This window comes from Rhinolophus sinicus, linkage group LG14 (assembly GCF_036562045.2).
Source record: "Rhinolophus sinicus isolate RSC01 linkage group LG14, ASM3656204v1, whole genome shotgun sequence".
Lineage (NCBI taxonomy): Eukaryota > Metazoa > Chordata > Mammalia > Chiroptera > Rhinolophidae > Rhinolophus > Rhinolophus sinicus.
In genome coordinates this window covers 41441526-41459304 of record NC_133763.1, presented here as the reverse complement: position 1 = coordinate 41459304, position 17779 = coordinate 41441526, and the positions used below count along the sequence as shown (strand labels likewise).

Sequence of the window (17779 nt, the reverse complement as noted above, 5' to 3'; positions counted from 1 at the left end):
AGGCTTTATCTTCTCCCTGATTTTTTTTTTTTCTTGCCATTGGTACCTTTCAACAAATAATCTTTTGATTCGCAGACTTCCAGGGCCCAGGATGGAATGATTGCAGCACGATAGTGTTGGCAGTGCTGGCAGTTACAGCAGTTGGAGACTTCTTGCATATTTATGTTTTCACTAGTCAGGAAAATTTTTTTATCTTGCTATCATTAGTAAACAAGTGTTAATTTATGCAGTGGGAATAGCGAAGGAGCATTTTCTTCATCTACTCTTCACATTAAACACCTTTGAGAGTGGTTCATTTGAAAATGCATAACTTGCTTTTGGCATTTGGGATGCCTATAGGAAATCAGCTTTGTAAATTTAGTATCAAAAACTAGTTTTATACTTAAGAGCATAATTTTATTTAATATTTGCTTATTTATTACAGTTCCTATAACATTTGTTTTGTGTACCCCCAAAAGAACTCAAATTTTAAAATTAAATTTTTATCTTTATCAAAATAATATACACACATGGTTTAAAAAGACAAATAGCACTTCAAGGCTCGATATAAAACAGAATCCCCGGATTTCCGGTCAAGATGGTAGAGTAGGAAGCGTTCCAGTATATTATTATGCATTGTGGACAAAATAACAAAACAAAATAACATGGAATCCCTCATCTTACCCATCTTTGCCCATGATTTCTGCTTCCAGTTGGCTGCCATTTTCAACCCAGTTAGTAAAAAACATCAGCTACTTGCTCTTTTCCATTTTTTTTCCCCTCGGGAGACATCTCTCCAGTATCACTCCTGCTTCAGTTTATATCCATTGTTTCTAGGCCATTTTGTACAGGCCTAGAGAATCCTGGGACTTTACTTCACCATTCTCTTGGGAATTTCCTTTGCCTCTTCCCTCGATTGGATCCCTGTTTTCAGGGTCTCATGTAGTTTTCTGAAAAGGTACGACAGAAGTGAGGTTTCTGAGATTTTGCATGTCTAACTATTTCAAATTTGATTTGTTAGCATAGCTGAGTATAGAATTCTAGGATGGAAATCATAAACTCTGAGGAGAGTTTCAAAGGCATTGCTCCATGTTTCGTGTTCTTGTTAAGAAGTCTGATGCCATTTTCACCTGGTCCTTTGTTGTATGAGGTGGGATAATTTTTCAACTTTGGAATTTTTTAGACTTTTCTTCCCTGATGTTCCAGAACTTCACTATGATATATATCAGAGTGTGTCTATTTTCCTTCATTTTGCTGGGTACTTTTGGGGCCCTTTTAAACTGGAAACTTAAGTTCTGGGAAATTGAAAAACATGTTATTTAGCAATTTCCTCACCTCCATTTTCTATTGATTAATTTTTTTTTGCTACTGTATTTTAATTGTTTGAGCTCTTTCTTATTCTCTAATTTCCCTTAAAGTTTTTTTATAGATCTTTTTCTTGTTTCCTGTATTATTTCCTCTTATATCTCTAAGAATTTTAATTATATCATTGTAGCATTTGTTTCCTGAATTGCCTGTCTTCTTGCAAATTCTTTTTTTGTTTGTTTGTTTTAGTCTCTGAGTTTTATCTAGGAGGCTTTCTTCAAGTATCTGGAAATCTTTTACTATCTGTGAAGAGTCAGGCATTAAAAAAATGCTGACTGGAAGGAAGGTCTATATATATGGATGGATCTGTCTATCTGTTGGTCTCTCAAAAAAGTGATAAAGTAGAAACATTGTTTTATGGTGGGGCCCTCAACTGTCAGTTTCTGTTAGCCTTTTCTCTTGGGCCAGATAATTTTCCTGAACACCAATCTAAGTTCATGGCTGGAGTGGGATTTAAACGTAGCAACCAGGCTTGCGGTACTTGACATCTCACTGTAAAACTTCTGGACTTTGACTTATTTTCCTTTCCAGAATGGCTTCTCACTCCTTCCTTACAACTATGCTTGGTGTTACTGAATCCAAAGCCTCTTAATAAATGGCTCCAGAGAGTACTTTGACTGGAAATAAGGTCATTTGCCAAAAAAAAAAAAAAAAAAAATAGTATTAAAGATTGAAAGGATAAATTAATTGAGTTTCTGTTTTGATATTCGGAATGAACTTTATTTGAATTTCTACTCACACAGCTCATCAGAACATTTGGTCATTAAGCCACCTTTTGGAGATTCTCCAGGCAATCTATCAAGGTCAAGAGGGGAAGAGGTAATACTTTGGGGAAGAAGGTTTCAGTGTTTTTATATATACTTGCAAAGTTTGCTAAGGAATTCTCAATTCAAAGAAAGGACCAATGTTGGAAATAGTCATTATTGTTAATGCCGGTATTTATCTCAAGGTAGTTGAGCTTTCACTAGACTACGTGAAGAGGTTGCCTCAGAAAGCACATTTAAGAGTATTCATATCAGTGGCCCAGTGGAGGTCTTGGTGCGTGACTTGGGGCTGTGCACTACTCTCTAAACCCTGTGATTGACTGTTCAGTTATTATTGATACCTCCTGTGGGCTTCTCATCAGTGTGCCTGCTTTTTGCTTTGGAATCAGACATCCTTCCCTAACTAGTATACAGCTTCACTCTTATTTTCTCTAGTTTCAGATTTAACCCCATAGACATAGTTATTATTTCAGAGGCTTATGGGGTCAACCAGCTAACATAAATGAATAACTTGACTATTTTTGTGATAAGCACATAGGAATATTTGTCCCTTGCACAAAGAAACATGGTTGCCTAGTGTTTCCAGTTCTTTTGATTTCTAAGAGAAGCTGGAACTGTAGATTTTTATGTGAACACTATTTTTAAAATGACAACAAATTAAAAAACCCACTGGAGAAGAGCAATAAAGTTTATTTGTTGCTCTGCCACTTCTGCTATAAAGCAATTATTAGTAGTAATTATTATTAATATGCTATAGCCCATTCTTATCTACCCATGCCATTCGTTTGGCAAACGGTCATATTTCTTTATGTGGATTATTAGAAAAATGTAGCATTTCTAGTCAAATAAATTCATATGAATAATATAATTTAAATCAATTATACAAGACAAACATGATGTGGCATATCAGGTTGACTCCCTCCTCCCCCTTAAGGATGTGTTGCAGGAATACATAAAAGTTTGGGTAGGGAGAGGCATAATCTCGTCACTGATACACAGTTATAATACTATGGGTCCTAGAGCTCTCAGGATACAACCAGAGGTAAAGTGGCTTACCTTTGTGTATGCACTTGACACTCATACTTCACAAAGACAGGGTTTGGTCGGTCTGTTGACTACTCTCAGTCTGGATGTCCTTCTTCCAGGGCCAGTTATTCCTGGTCAGGATAGCAGAGTGGGTTCAAATGACACCCGTAGCAAGAGACACCAAAGCTTTTATGCAGAACTGCTTCAACTTGCCTTCCTCAGAAGAGGGCTGTGGGCAGACAGACAGGTTGACAGTTTAAAATAAAAATGAGGTTCAAATTAAATGTTCTGATTAAAATAATTTTTACAATTTTCAAAAGGGTATTTTACAATTTCAGTTTGAAATATTAAAGTATTGATTGCTGGAGATAATGTCAACTTTTTTTTTTTTACCCTACGTGTACTAAAGAACAGTCCTTTATACTTCCTACTTTTAGAAACACAAATAATGTTGTTTTTGTAAGAACTATATATGTGGGCTATTTCTTTTTCATTGACAGTTAAAGAGAACTTGGTATGGGAATGTGTATTATACTTTGTCATAGTGAAGAAAAACTTGAATTTCTGTAACCTGTCTGAGCTTAGTTTAGCGATGAGGAGTAAAAAATGGAAAAATCGGAGTTAATTGGGTTTGCCATTTAAAAGAATATATGATTGTAGGTCACAAACAGAAAGTGATAAAGTGAATAATACAGGTTCAAATTAATTTAAAATGGGGTAAAGATGAATTATTTCAAATTCATTTTTTGCATTGGATGACTTTCATGTTCATTCTTTCCATAGGATGACAAATCAAAAAAGCAGTTTGTTTGTATTAATACCCTAGAAGACACACAGGCTGTTAGAGCAGTGGCTTTTCATCCAGGTGGTGGTTTATATGCTGTCGGTTCAAATTCAAAAACACTGAGAGTATGTGCCTATCCAGAAGTAATTGATCCAAGGTAAGGATAAATGGTTTGTACTGGCATTCTTGCTTTAGTTTTTAATTTAGTTATCTTTGTTGCTTTCTCAGAATTGCCATTCAGCAGTGTTTAATTTCTATGTCTGTTTATTAAGCTTTTTAATTTTTATTTTCAGTGCTTAGGAAATATACATAAGAATTATTGATTAAAATGTTTTCAGTTAGGCCATTGTTTATTTAGCTCTAATTTTCCTTATTTCCTTGGCTTTTGTATTTTGTTTCTTTAATATTAAAAATTCCTATATTCCAGTTAAATTATATAAGATAAAGTAATGCTAGTTATATTCTTTGAGAAAATAAAAAAAATTCTTATAATAATAGCTTCAAAGAAGTATTAGGTTGCATTATATGAAATTGCTGATATTTGACCATTTTGACATACAAAAATTCCATTTGCGGTTGGTCAACCTGATTTTACCTCCTTTTTAACAGGATTTGAAAATAATGCATATGTCTTTAAGGGCATATGGCACTAAAAATGGACATATGACCTTATTAGGCATATGACTAATTCTTTAAAGTTACTGAGAAAGCACATAGTTTATGTATATAACCTCACAGAAAACTGAATTTGAACGCCTTACTCTTTGATTAGGTACTCTTTTTGTCAATTTATTTGTTAAGGCTTTTACTATCAGAATAAATCAGCATAATAAAGACCATGAGGTATTTGGCAGATTTTGTGATTAGAGAAATGAATTGCACAAATGGAATAGTTTTCATACCATTCATACCATTGGAAATTTTTTACAACTCTTAAGTCATTTTTATTATAATCCTAGTTTGGAGAACAGAGGGGTGACAATATTTATTTGCATTTTTTTGGGGTATCTGTATCTGAAAGCAGAAATTTAGGCTTTTGCACTGAAGTAGCATTTAAATGTTGGGAAAGGGAATAGGCCTCATGCTAGATGATAGTAATATAATTTATTGGTGCTCATTAATGTTAGTTAAATAGGAATACATGAGCGAACATAGGCAGAATTCCAGATCAAGGAATGGAAAATAGCAGTAATTATGGAGACAGAGTCAAAGACTTGTATGTTTAGGGTTAACCTGACCTTAAGTTAACTGTTTCTCCTTTTTGTATTTCTTATGCTGGCATAGATGTTTCATAAACTTCATGAAAAAAGTGATTTTTATGAAAATAAATTTATTTAATTAATAGATTTTGAGCTCCTATGTGCTAGGTACTATTCTAGGGTTTGGGGACAGTTGTGATTAAAGGAACACATTCTTTGACTTTATGGAATTTCTAGTTTAGTGGGGAAGATGAACATTATGCAAATAAACACACAAACAAATGTAATTATACGTTGTGTTAGGTGTGAAGAAAAAGTACAAGGTGCTGTTAAGTAAAGCGGGGATTTGGAGGACTGGGGAGTCAGAGAAAGGCCTTTCTGAGGAAGACGTATTAAAGCTGAGTTCTGAGGATGAGGAGAACCTCACCAGGTGAAGAGAAGGGAGAAGATAGTAAACCAAAGGGCGCATGAAGTGAGAAGGAGCTTGGCTTTTTGAGGAACCAAAATAAGTTCAGATTTGCCTGGAGTAATGAGTTGGATTGTGATGAGGCTATAGAGATAGACATGCAGAGCTTTGTAGTCATTTTGTGTTTTATCCTGGGTGCAGGGGGAAGCCGCTGAAAGTTTTGAGCAGAGCAGTGTTGTGAGCTAAGTATATTTTGAGACGCTCACTCTGGCTATGGGTCAGATGGCAGTAAGAGTGGATGTTAGGAGAAAAGGAAGGAGGCAGTTGTCATTGACGGCTAGCGTAATGGCCATAGAGATGGAGCACAATGGATGGAGGGAAAATCCATTTAAAGAAAGAATCAGTGGGCCTTAGCGGTGAATTGGATATACAACTGAAAAGAGAATCTTTCGATCTCATCTATTTTCTAGATCAATATTAAGCACCTTCTGGGCATTGGAGATTTAGCCATCTTTTTTCTTGGTTTTAAAAATTTCTTAATTATGAAAAATTTAAAGGATACACGAAAGTAGAGACTAGAACACTAAAATGCAGTAGTCGTCAAAGTTTCTGTCATATTTGCTCTGTCCTTCTTGTTTGCTTAAGTAGTTTAAGGTAAATCCTTTCACCTTTTAGGATGAATCTTCAAAAACATGTACAATTTCTTACATAGGCTTGATATTATTATACCTTACTGTAAGTGGGTTGTCATGACAACATGTGCCCCTGCCAGACTTTAAACTCTGGATCAAGCTCTTGCCTCCTTTATTTTTTATCCATCCCTCAACGCCAGGCAACTGCTCATATTATATGTTTAATAGAATGTTTATTGAACTTTTTGAGTTTGCAAACATTCTTTTTTTTTAAATTTTTATTGGGGAATATTAGGGAACAGTGTGTTTTTCCAGGACCCGTCAGCTCCAAGTCAAGTCATTGTCTGTCAGTCTAGTTGTGCAGGGCGCAGCTCAGCTCCAAGTCCAGTCGCCATTTTCAATCTTAATTGCAGGGGGCGCAGCTCACCATCCCTTGCCAGAATTGAACCAGCAACCAAGAGCTCACGCTCTAACCTTTGAGCCATCCGGCCTCCCCTGCAAGCATTTTTAACTCTTTTAAAATTCTTTTGTGTTTCTGAGTTAAAATCCCTGAAAAATATGTGAAATGGAGGTTTTAAGAAAAATACCGTGTTCCCTATGTGGTCTGAAATAAGAGTCAGATTAGTATAATAATGATTTATAATTTTACTTTTGGATTTTAAAAATACTTTAAATTTATTTCATCTGAGATGTTGAAAATTGTTATTAACATCTTGTCTGATGCTCTCTTTGCTCCCTCCCTCAAGAACAACCATCATAGAGAACTTCTGTTCATTAACTTTAGCAAGCACAAAATTGAAGTGTTTTTCTGTAATTTTTCTTTTTAGTACACACGACACCCCTAAGCAGCCAGTGGTGCGTTTTAAAAGGAATAAACATCATAAAGGATCCATTTACTGCGTGGCATGGAGTCCTTGCGGACAGTTATTAGCAACAGGATCAAATGACAAATACGTCAAAGTGCTGCCCTTCAATGCAGAGACTTGTAATGCAACAGGTAGGGCCCAAGTGTGCAAGCAATAGCTCACCAGTGTATGTTGATGTTTCCCCATGTTGTATTTCTGATATACGTCTGTACTGTTTTTAATAACATCTAGGAATACAGCCTTAAGAAGAATTTTTTTACATTCTAATTGCTTAGTTGCATTCATGAGGCATTATTCTTTTTTAGTAAGTTCTTACAGGTCGCCAGGTTGTGTCTAATCCTGGGGAAATGACTGTTACCAGAAAAATAACTTTTAAACAACTACCAGAATTTTATTAGTGTATGTTTTCTAGAGAGTATCTGTCTTCTCTTTCACTTTCTGTGGGGTAAAAGAGATGAACTACGTATAGCTCTGTTTTAGAGATGATGAGATCTGAATCAGTATTTTGATTTCTTGAAGTTCTTTCTTTGCTCAGTAAAGTGAAATTGGTTATAATACCAATCCCTAAATGAAAATATACGCCATACCACTCTACCTTATTCTTGGTCAATTCTGAGGCAGTTTAGCAATCTCAAATTATCGCAGTAAGTTGAGCAGCATCTTTTTGTTTTAATTCTTATTGCTGTTTCAGGACCAGATCTGGAATTTAGCATGCATGATGGGACAATTAGAGACTTGGCATTTATGGAAGGCCCGGAAAGTGGTGGAGCTATTTTGATAAGTGCTGGCGCAGGGGACTGTAATATTTATACAACCGATTGTCAACGAGGCCAGGGGCTGCATGCTCTGAGTGGACATACAGGTATGTGCCATCAGTCTCAGAGGCTGTCTTTCCTGTTGATTCAACCTGTGCTTTTCCCCTTCTGCATTTCATTAATGGGATATATTTCATCAAACCAGATTTCTTCAAGACAGGAAATTTTTCTGTCAGAAATTTAAATTGTGAACTTTAGTTGACAACACAGTAATGATAGGTAACATTTCGCTGTGTTAAATCCTTTACTTATACACATAATTCCTTAATTTAATCCTCACAACGACTTTATGAGGCAGAATGTTTTATCTCCATCTTATCCATGAAGAAAGCGAAACTTGAAAAAGCAAAATGACTTGGCTAATATCTTATGGCTAAATGTGGCAGAACTGAGATATAACCCTAGGTCTGTCTCGTCCAAAGCTGGTGACCTAACCCCACAGTCCTGTGTTTCCTCTGTGGAAAATTTACCATAATTTCAAGTGAAAATGTTTTTTAAGTACTAATATGAGGTCCTAAAACACTGAATCACCAATGTACATATGTGGAACATCTCTACCACATAGTACATTTGATTAACCAGACCATGGCATGCACAGTAATAAGGAGTACTTAGCTTTGAATGTGTTTTAGAAAAGTACCATTCCACGTTAATAACTGAGTATCTGATCTTTAATAGGCCATATTTTAGCACTTTATACCTGGAGTGGCTGGATGATTGCATCTGGTTCCCAAGATAAGACTGTTAGATTCTGGGATCTTCGAGTACCAAGCTGTGTTCGTGTTGTTGGCACAACATTCCATGGAACTGGTAGGTTTTTCTAGAATTTAAATGAATTTTGATGAGGAAGAAACTTTATAAACTGCACTCACCTACATCTTCTCCCCTGCAACATATATGTTAAAAAAAAGAAAAAGAACAATAGTAAAATAAATACTTGGTATTTTCATGGAGTACTTTAAGTTCTTCCAAAAATGCTTTTATCTATTACTTTATTTGTAAAAATAGTATTCAGCTTAGGAAACCGAGGCCCAGGGAGTTTAATATCATGCCCTAATTATCCTGTTAGCAGGGCCATTTAGACCTTGGTGTTAATATATTTTGTTTTGTTTGCTTAGTTTCTATGCACTTATCTTGAATTTATCTCTCAACTGTCCCCTTGTCCGAAATTATTTTTGGCCCCTTTTCTCTCCTTTCAGAGACTTCAATTTTTTGGTCATCTTCTCTCTCTTGCAACGTTAATGTCTCTTTGTCTACCAGATCTCTCCTTCTGTGTTTCTCTCCCATATATACATATATACAAACATTTTATAGAATTGGCAATGCCCCAAAGTTTCTTTGTTGACCTCCTATTCCCCCTCCCAGTTCTGCCCCTAATATTTTGCTCCCTTTCTTACCCAGATGTCTCAACAAAAATCTCGCCTACATACACTGTTTTCATTTCCTCGCCCTCAGTCTTCAGCCTACCCCAGTCTGTCTCCTGCTGCCACCCCTCTAACAAGAGCTGCCTTTCCAAGATCACCATTAACCTTCATGTTGTCAAAACGTTTTTAAATCCTCATTTGACTTCAGCTCTCAGGGGCGTATAAGAGCTGACCTCTTCCCCTTTCTTCTGGGCGTTCTACTCTTCTTTTACCTTTCTGGAGGACTACTCCTTTGCTGCTCTTCCTCCTCTGCTCAACCTTGAAATTTTGGCAGGGACTAAAGTCCCAGGGCGCAGGACCTTTGTCTGCTTTCTTTCTCTAGGTGAGTACATCGATTCCCCCAGCTTTAAGTATAACTTGTATGCTGATACAAGTTATACTTAAATTTTCATCCTCTAGCCCAAACTGCTGCGTGCAGGCTCGTATTTGTAACCCACCTACTTGACCTCTCCTTTTGGATATCTCACAGGACATCTCTAACTTTCCATGTGCCAAACAAAACTATTGAATCGTGACCTCTCCCCTCAAATGTAACTGCCCCAGACCTCCTCACCTACATGGTCCCAGCCAGCCATTGTTCATGCCAGAAACCCTGGAGTCTCCCTGGACCCACTCTCCCCCATCTCTCTTTCCTCCAGAATCCAATCTAAAAGCAAATCCTGTGTTTTTGCCTCCAAAATCTATCTTAAGCCCACCTACTACTTTTCATCTTACTGCCACCACTATAGGATAAACCACCATCTCTCAATGTAGCCACCACGGGAGCTTCCTTCCTCTGCTCTGCGCTTCTACCGGCCCCCTCCATTCTGTGGCCACGCGGCAGCCGGAGCACATTACACCTTGCTTACAACACCTCGATGACGTCACGTTGCTCTTAGGTTAAAGTGCAGATTCTGGCACGGCCTACGAGACCCTGCTGGATCTGGCCTCGTGTGCCCTTCTAGTCTCATCTCAGATCACTTGCTTCTTTCCTTTAAGTTCCTGGAACATGCCAAACTCCTCCCACCTGCAGTGAAGTCACGCGCCGTCTCCTTGGCCTTCAGCGTTCTTCCACGTGTCTTCTAACGCTAGGCCCTCCTCTCGATAGTGCTGGGGCGAGGGAGTAATGATCTAATAACTGTTGAATAAATGAACCCGGATTTCTGTTTGTACCATGAACTATGCGTTTGTGAAACTAATAAAAATATGTTTCCCCTGCATATCAGCTCTTCTTCCCGTTTTCCCTGTTTTTGATAATGGGTCTCTTATTTCCTCACGCAACTAGATTTGAAATCTGGGACTCATTTTTCACTCCTTTTTTTGCCACCATCCAGGCAGTTAATTGCCAAGACTGTTGATTCTTTATTTATATTTTTGTCTGAAATCTGTCTATCGTTTAAGCCCTTCTTCTCTTGTTACTTCATGCTATCTTGTGTTCCAGTGGCTTCCCTTCTCTATAGTCTGTGCATTTTAATTTGATACCCATTTTCTCCTGAGTTAATCTTCCCAAAGTACTGCTTGGATCATGTAATTCTCTTCCTCAGAAACCTGCAGTGATGGCTCACTGTGCACAGGAGTGAGTGCACACTCTGCAGTGTGGGATTCAAGATGCCTGGCAGTCGGGCCTCACCTGCCTTCTATGGCTCAGCTACAGGCTACCTGTTATGTTAACTGGTTAAACCTAGTAACTCCAGCCGCACTAAGCTCTCTATCCTTACCCAGTGTTACACGTTCCCTGGAAACAGTTTCTCATGTAATTCTTCCTGGTCATATAGCCCTCTTCTCTCTCAAAATTTCACGCAAAGATTATTTTAATTACATGTGTGTGTAATACATATAAACACACACACTTATTTATGCTGTTTGCCATCCTTTGAGATCTGAGTTAGGTCCCTTTTTTCTGTGAAGTCCTCCCCGGCCACTTTGGTCTAGAACAGTTGTTCTTCAGCCTTGTTTTTATTATTGCCCCGGCTAAGGGGGAAAAGTAAATTAATTTTTTTCCTAACAAGAGAACTTAAATACTAGGTAAGATTTTGTTGGGTGCGGTTGAGCTTTGGGGAGCTACAAACCATTGTTAATGGTTAAGATTTTTTGTACCCTGAGCACCATTTTGCACCCCGTTGGGAACACTATTGCTCCCACTGAAGACAGATGCGTGGTCCAGAGTTAGGGCTCCAGCCTGTGGTCTTAGAGCTTATTTTTTTGTTTAGTTCCCATTGGTGGTTAATCATGTGTTACTTAGAGACATTTTCTACACGGCGTCCAAAAACATATTTTTTTAAATTTAATTTCTTGTTCTCCCAGCTAGACGCTGAGCTGGGTATGGGGCTATTTCTGGACACTTACCTGTCAGTGAAAAAACGCTGCATTAGGAAAAGTGATTCATCTATTGCACTGTAGGTAACGGTGTCCAGGAGGTTCTCCCAGGTGACAAAAAGATGGACTTTCTCATTTTTCACAGAATCTTGCTTCATGCTTTGCCCCTAAAAAGAACACAAGTGTTTATTGGTTGACTGTTGATTTGGATTTTTCCCATAACCGAGCAGTATTGGTAAGCTACATTAAGTTTTCAGTGTGTGGTTCAGTGAGCATAATGGGCTGTTGCCATTTTCTATATTGATTTTTCCACATTGAAACTTCCGTTCCTCCTGCTTTCCAGGCAGTGCAGTGGCATCTGTAGCTGTAGATCCCAGCGGCCGTCTCTTAGCTACAGGACAAGAAGATTCTAGCTGCATGTTGTATGACATAAGAGGAGGAAGAATGGTACAAAGTTACCACCCTCATTCCAGTGACGTTCGCTCTGTTCGATTCTCTCCTGGAGCTCACTACTTGCTAACCGGATCCTATGATATGAAAATAAAGGTGACAGACCTACAAGGTGATGGAGATTGACTTATTTCTTGTTTTTTTTAGTCTCTCCTTTTCTTTCTGGGATCTTTTTTGTTAATCTGGTGAGATTGACTATATGACATTTAAAATTTTTAGTTTTATAGTATTTACTGCTCAAATTACTAGTACTGTATTGAGATGAATTATAGGAAATTATTAAATAAATCTAGTGAATAGTCTTATTTTTATTGTGAAATAGTTTTAAAAATTTAAAAGAATCAACATTTATTGCACTTAATCATTTTGAGTTCAGTGACAATGGATGTTAAAATATACATTTATGTGCTCCCATTTGCTTCTACTTTAAAAATCTTGGTGTGTAATCTGTGTAATTATATCTTCAGTATCTAGTATTTTTAAATATTCATTAAGTAAATATTTATTGTGTACCAACTAGGGACAGACAGAAAGATTAATAAAATGGGTAACATGCTCCTTGATCGAGCTCTCATTTTAGAGGTCAGTAAGAAGTAAATCAGTAAATAATGTAATTTTAGGTGTTGGCAAGTGCTACTAAAAAAAATTTGCAAGGTAGGAGAGAGTGACGGGTGGATAGAAGAAGGCTAATTTCAATAGGATAGAGTAGGTCTCTCCAGGGAAGGTCCATTTGCACAGAGACCTGAGTGATAAGAAGGAACAAGGCCTCTGAGGACCGTAGGCGAAGACCACAGCAAGTGTAAAGGTGCTGGGGCATGTTTGTGACCCTGCAAGAAGCCGGGGAACCAAAGGAGGGAGAGGCAGGAGAATAAATCAGAGGCAGGGTTTTATAGGCATTTTAAAAAACATAATGGGAATCCCTTGGAAGATTTAAAACAGTGTAATAAGATCTAAATTACATTTAAAAGACAATTTTGAGTTTTGTAGGGAGAATGGATTATAAGGACAAGTGTCAGTGAGGAGGCTACTGCAAAAGTTCAAGTGAGGGAAGATGGTGGCTTGGACTAGGGTGGAAGAGGTGGAGGTGGTAAGAAGTGTCTGAATTTGGGTATTTTAATTTGTTTGAATTAAATTTGGGAAGTGAGGGAAAAAAGGAATCAATGCTGATTCCTAGGTTTTTGGCATGAGCGGATGGTGCTATTAACTGAGATGAGGAAGACAGGTAAGGGGGGAACAGGGTTAGGCAAGAAAGTCAAGAGTTTGTTTTAAACAAGTTAAATTTAAGATGCTGTCAGGCAATCAATGAGATGTCGAATAGCTGTTTGGCTCCTAGTCTGGAGTTCAGGTGAGAAGTCAAGGTTGGAGATGAAGTGTGTGTGACTCATAAGTGTATAATGGTCATGGAGCCATGATACTAGATGAAATTTCCTAGGAAGTGAAGGATAAAGGGAACAAGAAATCTGGTTTGACTCCTGGGATTCATCAAACATGAAGTCAGGAAGAGACAGGAAATCAGTAAAGGAGACCGAGATGTAGTGGCATGAAAGTCAGGGAGAGATCACGTTTAGTGAGTTTCAAGGAGCAGGTGGCAGCTGTGTCAGTGTTGCTGTGTATATGTTACCAAATTCAACTGACATGATTAGGTATTCAGTAACTTATCCCTGTTTAAATCTTTCAATGTATCACTGTAGTTTAGGATTGTTTATACTGTCATGTTTTAAAGTAACAGAAAGTTTGTGAACTCTTTTCATATGCTTATTTTGTATTGTAAATCAGTATCTCTTTCCTTTGTTGATTTAGGAGACCTCACTAAACAGCTTCCCATCATGGTGGTGGGAGAGCACAAGGATAAAGTGATTCAGTGCAGATGGCACACCCAGGATCTTTCCTTCCTGTCGTCCTCTGCGGACAGAACTGTAACCCTCTGGACTTACAATGGGTAGAGTACACCTGGCGGCATCTATGCAGTGAAGGCACGGAGACCTAAGACTACTGAGTTGTGAAAATTCCCAGTGTGAAGAACATAGACTGACCAGGAGTGTGGTAGCACGAGGAGGCCGCTTATACCATGTACCCCTTTGGTAGGAGCTGTTGGGTGGTGTTATTCTGCAGTTCTTTCCGTCTTCCATGTGAGCTCGTGCTGCTGTGACCTGCTGTATGTAGTCTTGTTGCCAAAGTCTGCGGAAGAGCTCTTACGTTGTCATTGTGCACTCCAAGTCAAGGTGGACGATGTGTTTACGGTTTAGTATTAAATGCATTCCTTGGTCTTTGCCTAAATAACAGTTTTATATACACATGGAAATTTAACTATACTTTAAGCATATTATTACATGTAACGCAACCAAGTTCTACACAGATTAAGTATAGGTGTTCAGAAAGTTTGCTTTTCTCACAATCCCATGATATTGTATCACTTGTCAGCTAGAGGTCAGAATTTTAGGTCTCTCAAAAGTTAAATGGTTGTTTTCATTAAGGATCATTATGGAGTTTAAAGATGGGTGGGAAACTGCTTCTTCATTCATTATGTGGTATAGGCCTTTTCTTTTTTCTTAAACCCAGGGATATAATTACTACTTTGTCACATTATTTTGTTTCGGGCTTAATAGGTAAATGTGTTTGCTTCAGAAACTTGTTAATTTCAATTTTTTGAATGCAACAAGATACCTCCCTTCTAAATTGTACTGTAGAAGCAGAGCAGCAGCGTTACGTGATACACTTGATGGTACAGTAAATTTACTGGCTAGCATTTTTCCTCTAAAAAATGAGAACTTTGCCATAGACTATAGCATGGCTTGAAATGCTATGTCTGCATGATAATTTTAACATAAGAAATTTAAACTTTGCACTCCAAAAGCTTATTTGGATTTTTTTTTCTTGCACTGTTTTGTGTAATGCAAAATAATGATTTTATTTCTACAACACTGTAGATTCTAACATTCATGTATCTTTATTTTCATATTGTACAGTAATTTTACTTTAAATTATTAAATAGGCTATTTTATTTATTTCAAATGCAGTTGAGTTGGTTCTAATTATTGAACTGTCTGTGCACTGTATGTAGCAAGCATTTTTAAGCTATTGTATACAAGTGGAAAGGGTTATTAGAAGTGTAACTGTGCTATTATTTCAATAAAGACCTCTTGACACCTAAAACTATTCTTGTTCCTCAGTGTCTGTGGCTTTCAATTTAGAGTGGTATTCTTTCCAGTGTACTTGGAGGTAGGTTGGTCCAGTGGATGAACCCTACAATCAATTTCTTAAGTTTCTTTTTAAAGTTCTGCTACTGACTGACTTTTTAACCCGTGGCAACTGCCTAACTTTGTGTGCCTTCTACCTCTTTTATTCAAGATCTAGAGAACTTTCTGTCTTGAATATATTGTGGAAGTTGATTAATAAAAGCCTGGCAAAATGTATTAATTCTAACTTAGACTAAAAATATGTTGAATTGAGTGCTTTAGGAAGAAATAAAGTCTAATTGGCTATGGATATTCCGTGGGCACCCAGTTTTCCTACTTCTCAGGCAAACAGAGGGGAACTTTGCTAAAGATAGACTGTAATTTCCTCTCTAGTTTACTTTTATGCTTAATTTCACACATTTCAGATATGATAGGAGGTTATTAGTGTTAAGTTTAAAACTAGGAAAAAGGACAATTTCTTGATACAGACCAGCTCAACTTCATGGTAAAAAATGTGCATAAAATTTTGTATTCTACCTTAATCACTATCAGGGAGTGTGGGGACAGAGCCTCAGAAAGTAGTTTACAGGCTCTCGGCCTCACGTGGCTCGGGTGGTGGATGGCCGTCGGCTGTGGCCGGTTAGCCGATTGGCCACTGGTATAACTGCTGCGGCTCCGGAGGAGAGCCAAGGACTGCCGACGATTGCCGAGGAGCCGAGCAGAGCCAAGGAGAGCGGAAGAGGAGAGCCGAGGAGAGTGGAAGAGAGGAGAGGAACAGAGTCGAGGAGAGTGGAGGAGGGTCGGTCGGCGGAAAGGTGGACGGCAGGTCACACGTCCAGTGGGCCCAGCCTCCAGTGAGACCGTAGTGGTATGACTCCCCTACCTATGGCTCCGTGGGTGTTCCTTTTTGGCCTCACCATATCCTGCGTTCTTGTGTGGGGAGCGGGAGCTGAGACCCCGCAGGCCGCCCCGCCTGAAAAATGGCGTGGCGAGCAGGGTCTCCCGCACGACAGGGAGTAAACTTTAAGACCCTCCTATATCATATGGGATGTGGAATTCATTTTGCAATGCATTAGATACTGCATTTCCCCGAAAATAAGACCTAGCCGGACCATCAGCTCTAATGTGTCTTTTGGAGCAAGAATATATATAAAATACGACTGGGTCTTATATTAATTTATAGTAAAATAAGACCGGGTCTTATATTTTTACTCCAAAAAATGCATTAGAGCTGATGGTCCGGCTAGGTCTTATTTTCAGGGAAACACGGTAATAAGCACTAGAAATGATCTTCAGTAAGTTATCTGGTTTCATATGTCCTTTTTCCTGTGCCTCCACACTTTTTCATGGAGGTGACTAGATTCTGGGAAGTTCATGTGAAAGAAAAAAAGAGAAAACTGAAGGACCTGCATTCTCAGTTGGGGGTACAGGGAAGGAGAGTGGGGATGGGAGGGTTGTGCAGCTGAAATTCTTAACTCCTCGGCAAAAGCTTTAGAGGTCTGATTCAAAATTTATTTTTTAAATGTTTTAATTATTTTTCAAAAATTGTAATAAGCCAAATGATACAATCAACTGAAAAGGCAACCCATGAAATGGGATCAAACATTTGCAAATCATATATCTGATAAAGGATTAATATCCAGAATATATAAAGAATTCCTGTAGTCACACAACAACCTAGCCAACTGTCCCCCCATGTCTTTCCTTAAGGAAAGAAGAGTCTGTGAGACTGTGCCTTTCTGGGTCTTTGTTCCATCCTTATGTTTACACCTTATGTCTCTCTGTCTGGTCCCCAAAAGATGGTTTGCAGCCAAAGACGGGTAAGATATCTCACGGGAGATACAACCTAAGCCAGGCGGAACCGAGTGGGGACACCAATGAGCTGCCTTAGAAGGATATGGGAAGAGGCCTTGCCTCCTCTTCCCCCTGCCTGGGAAAAGCTGTTGCCGGTTCTGCCTTTTCCCTGGCACCTGTTTGTGAGAGAAGTTACAAAAACAATAAAGATCAGTTCTCTCCACTTAGCTCAAGGGAACTTACAAAATAAGAGACTTGACCGTTCTGACTCTGAGAAGGTACGTACCTTAATTAGGACATGCTTCAGCTGTTGACTGACAAAGGGTGATTGAGATAAATATTTTTCTGTTATGATGTGTGAGTTTCAGAGACCGTGTACAAAACAATGTTGTTTTCTCTTGTTTTTGCATACCTATTCAATAAAAACCCCCAGTCAGCCATATTCTGGGCTCCAGTCCTCTGAGACTGAGAGACGCCTGGCCTTCGGAGAGATTTAACTGCATTAAGTCTCTGTTTCTTTCTAAAAAACTTAACCCAAACTGCCCCTTCTCGCACCCTCACTGCCCGTGTTGCGCTGGACGTGACAAATTCCTACAACTCAACAGTACCCCCCCAAAAAAAACTCACCCCAAACAACCTGATTAAAAAATGACAGAGGACTTGAATAGGCATTTCTCCAAAGAAAATATGCAAATGGCTAATAAGCACATGAAAAGATGTTCTACAGCACTAATCATTAGGGAAATGTGAGTGAAAACCACAACGAGATAACACTTTACATCCATTAGGATGGCCATTACCAAA

General features: G+C 38.4%; 1 protein-coding gene across 7 annotated transcripts in view; it reads left to right on the top strand.

Annotated features, from left to right (window-relative positions):
• WDR47 (WD repeat domain 47) overlaps positions 1-15161 on the top strand; it is a 48807-nt gene extending 33646 nt beyond the window's left edge. For all 7 annotated transcript variants that reach the window (XM_019730539.2, XM_019730538.2, XM_074318377.1 and 4 more), the window contains 7 exons: positions 2088-2163; positions 3918-4075; positions 6983-7152; positions 7713-7883; positions 8515-8646; positions 11899-12117; positions 13806-15161. In XM_019730539.2, the coding sequence (XP_019586098.2) occupies positions 2088-2163; positions 3918-4075; positions 6983-7152; positions 7713-7883; positions 8515-8646; positions 11899-12117; positions 13806-13948 (1069 nt within the window). In that variant the 3' untranslated portion in view covers positions 13949-15161. The remainder of the gene's footprint in view (positions 1-2087; positions 2164-3917; positions 4076-6982; positions 7153-7712; positions 7884-8514; positions 8647-11898; positions 12118-13805) is intronic.
• The last annotated feature ends 2618 nt before the right edge of the window (positions 15162-17779 follow it).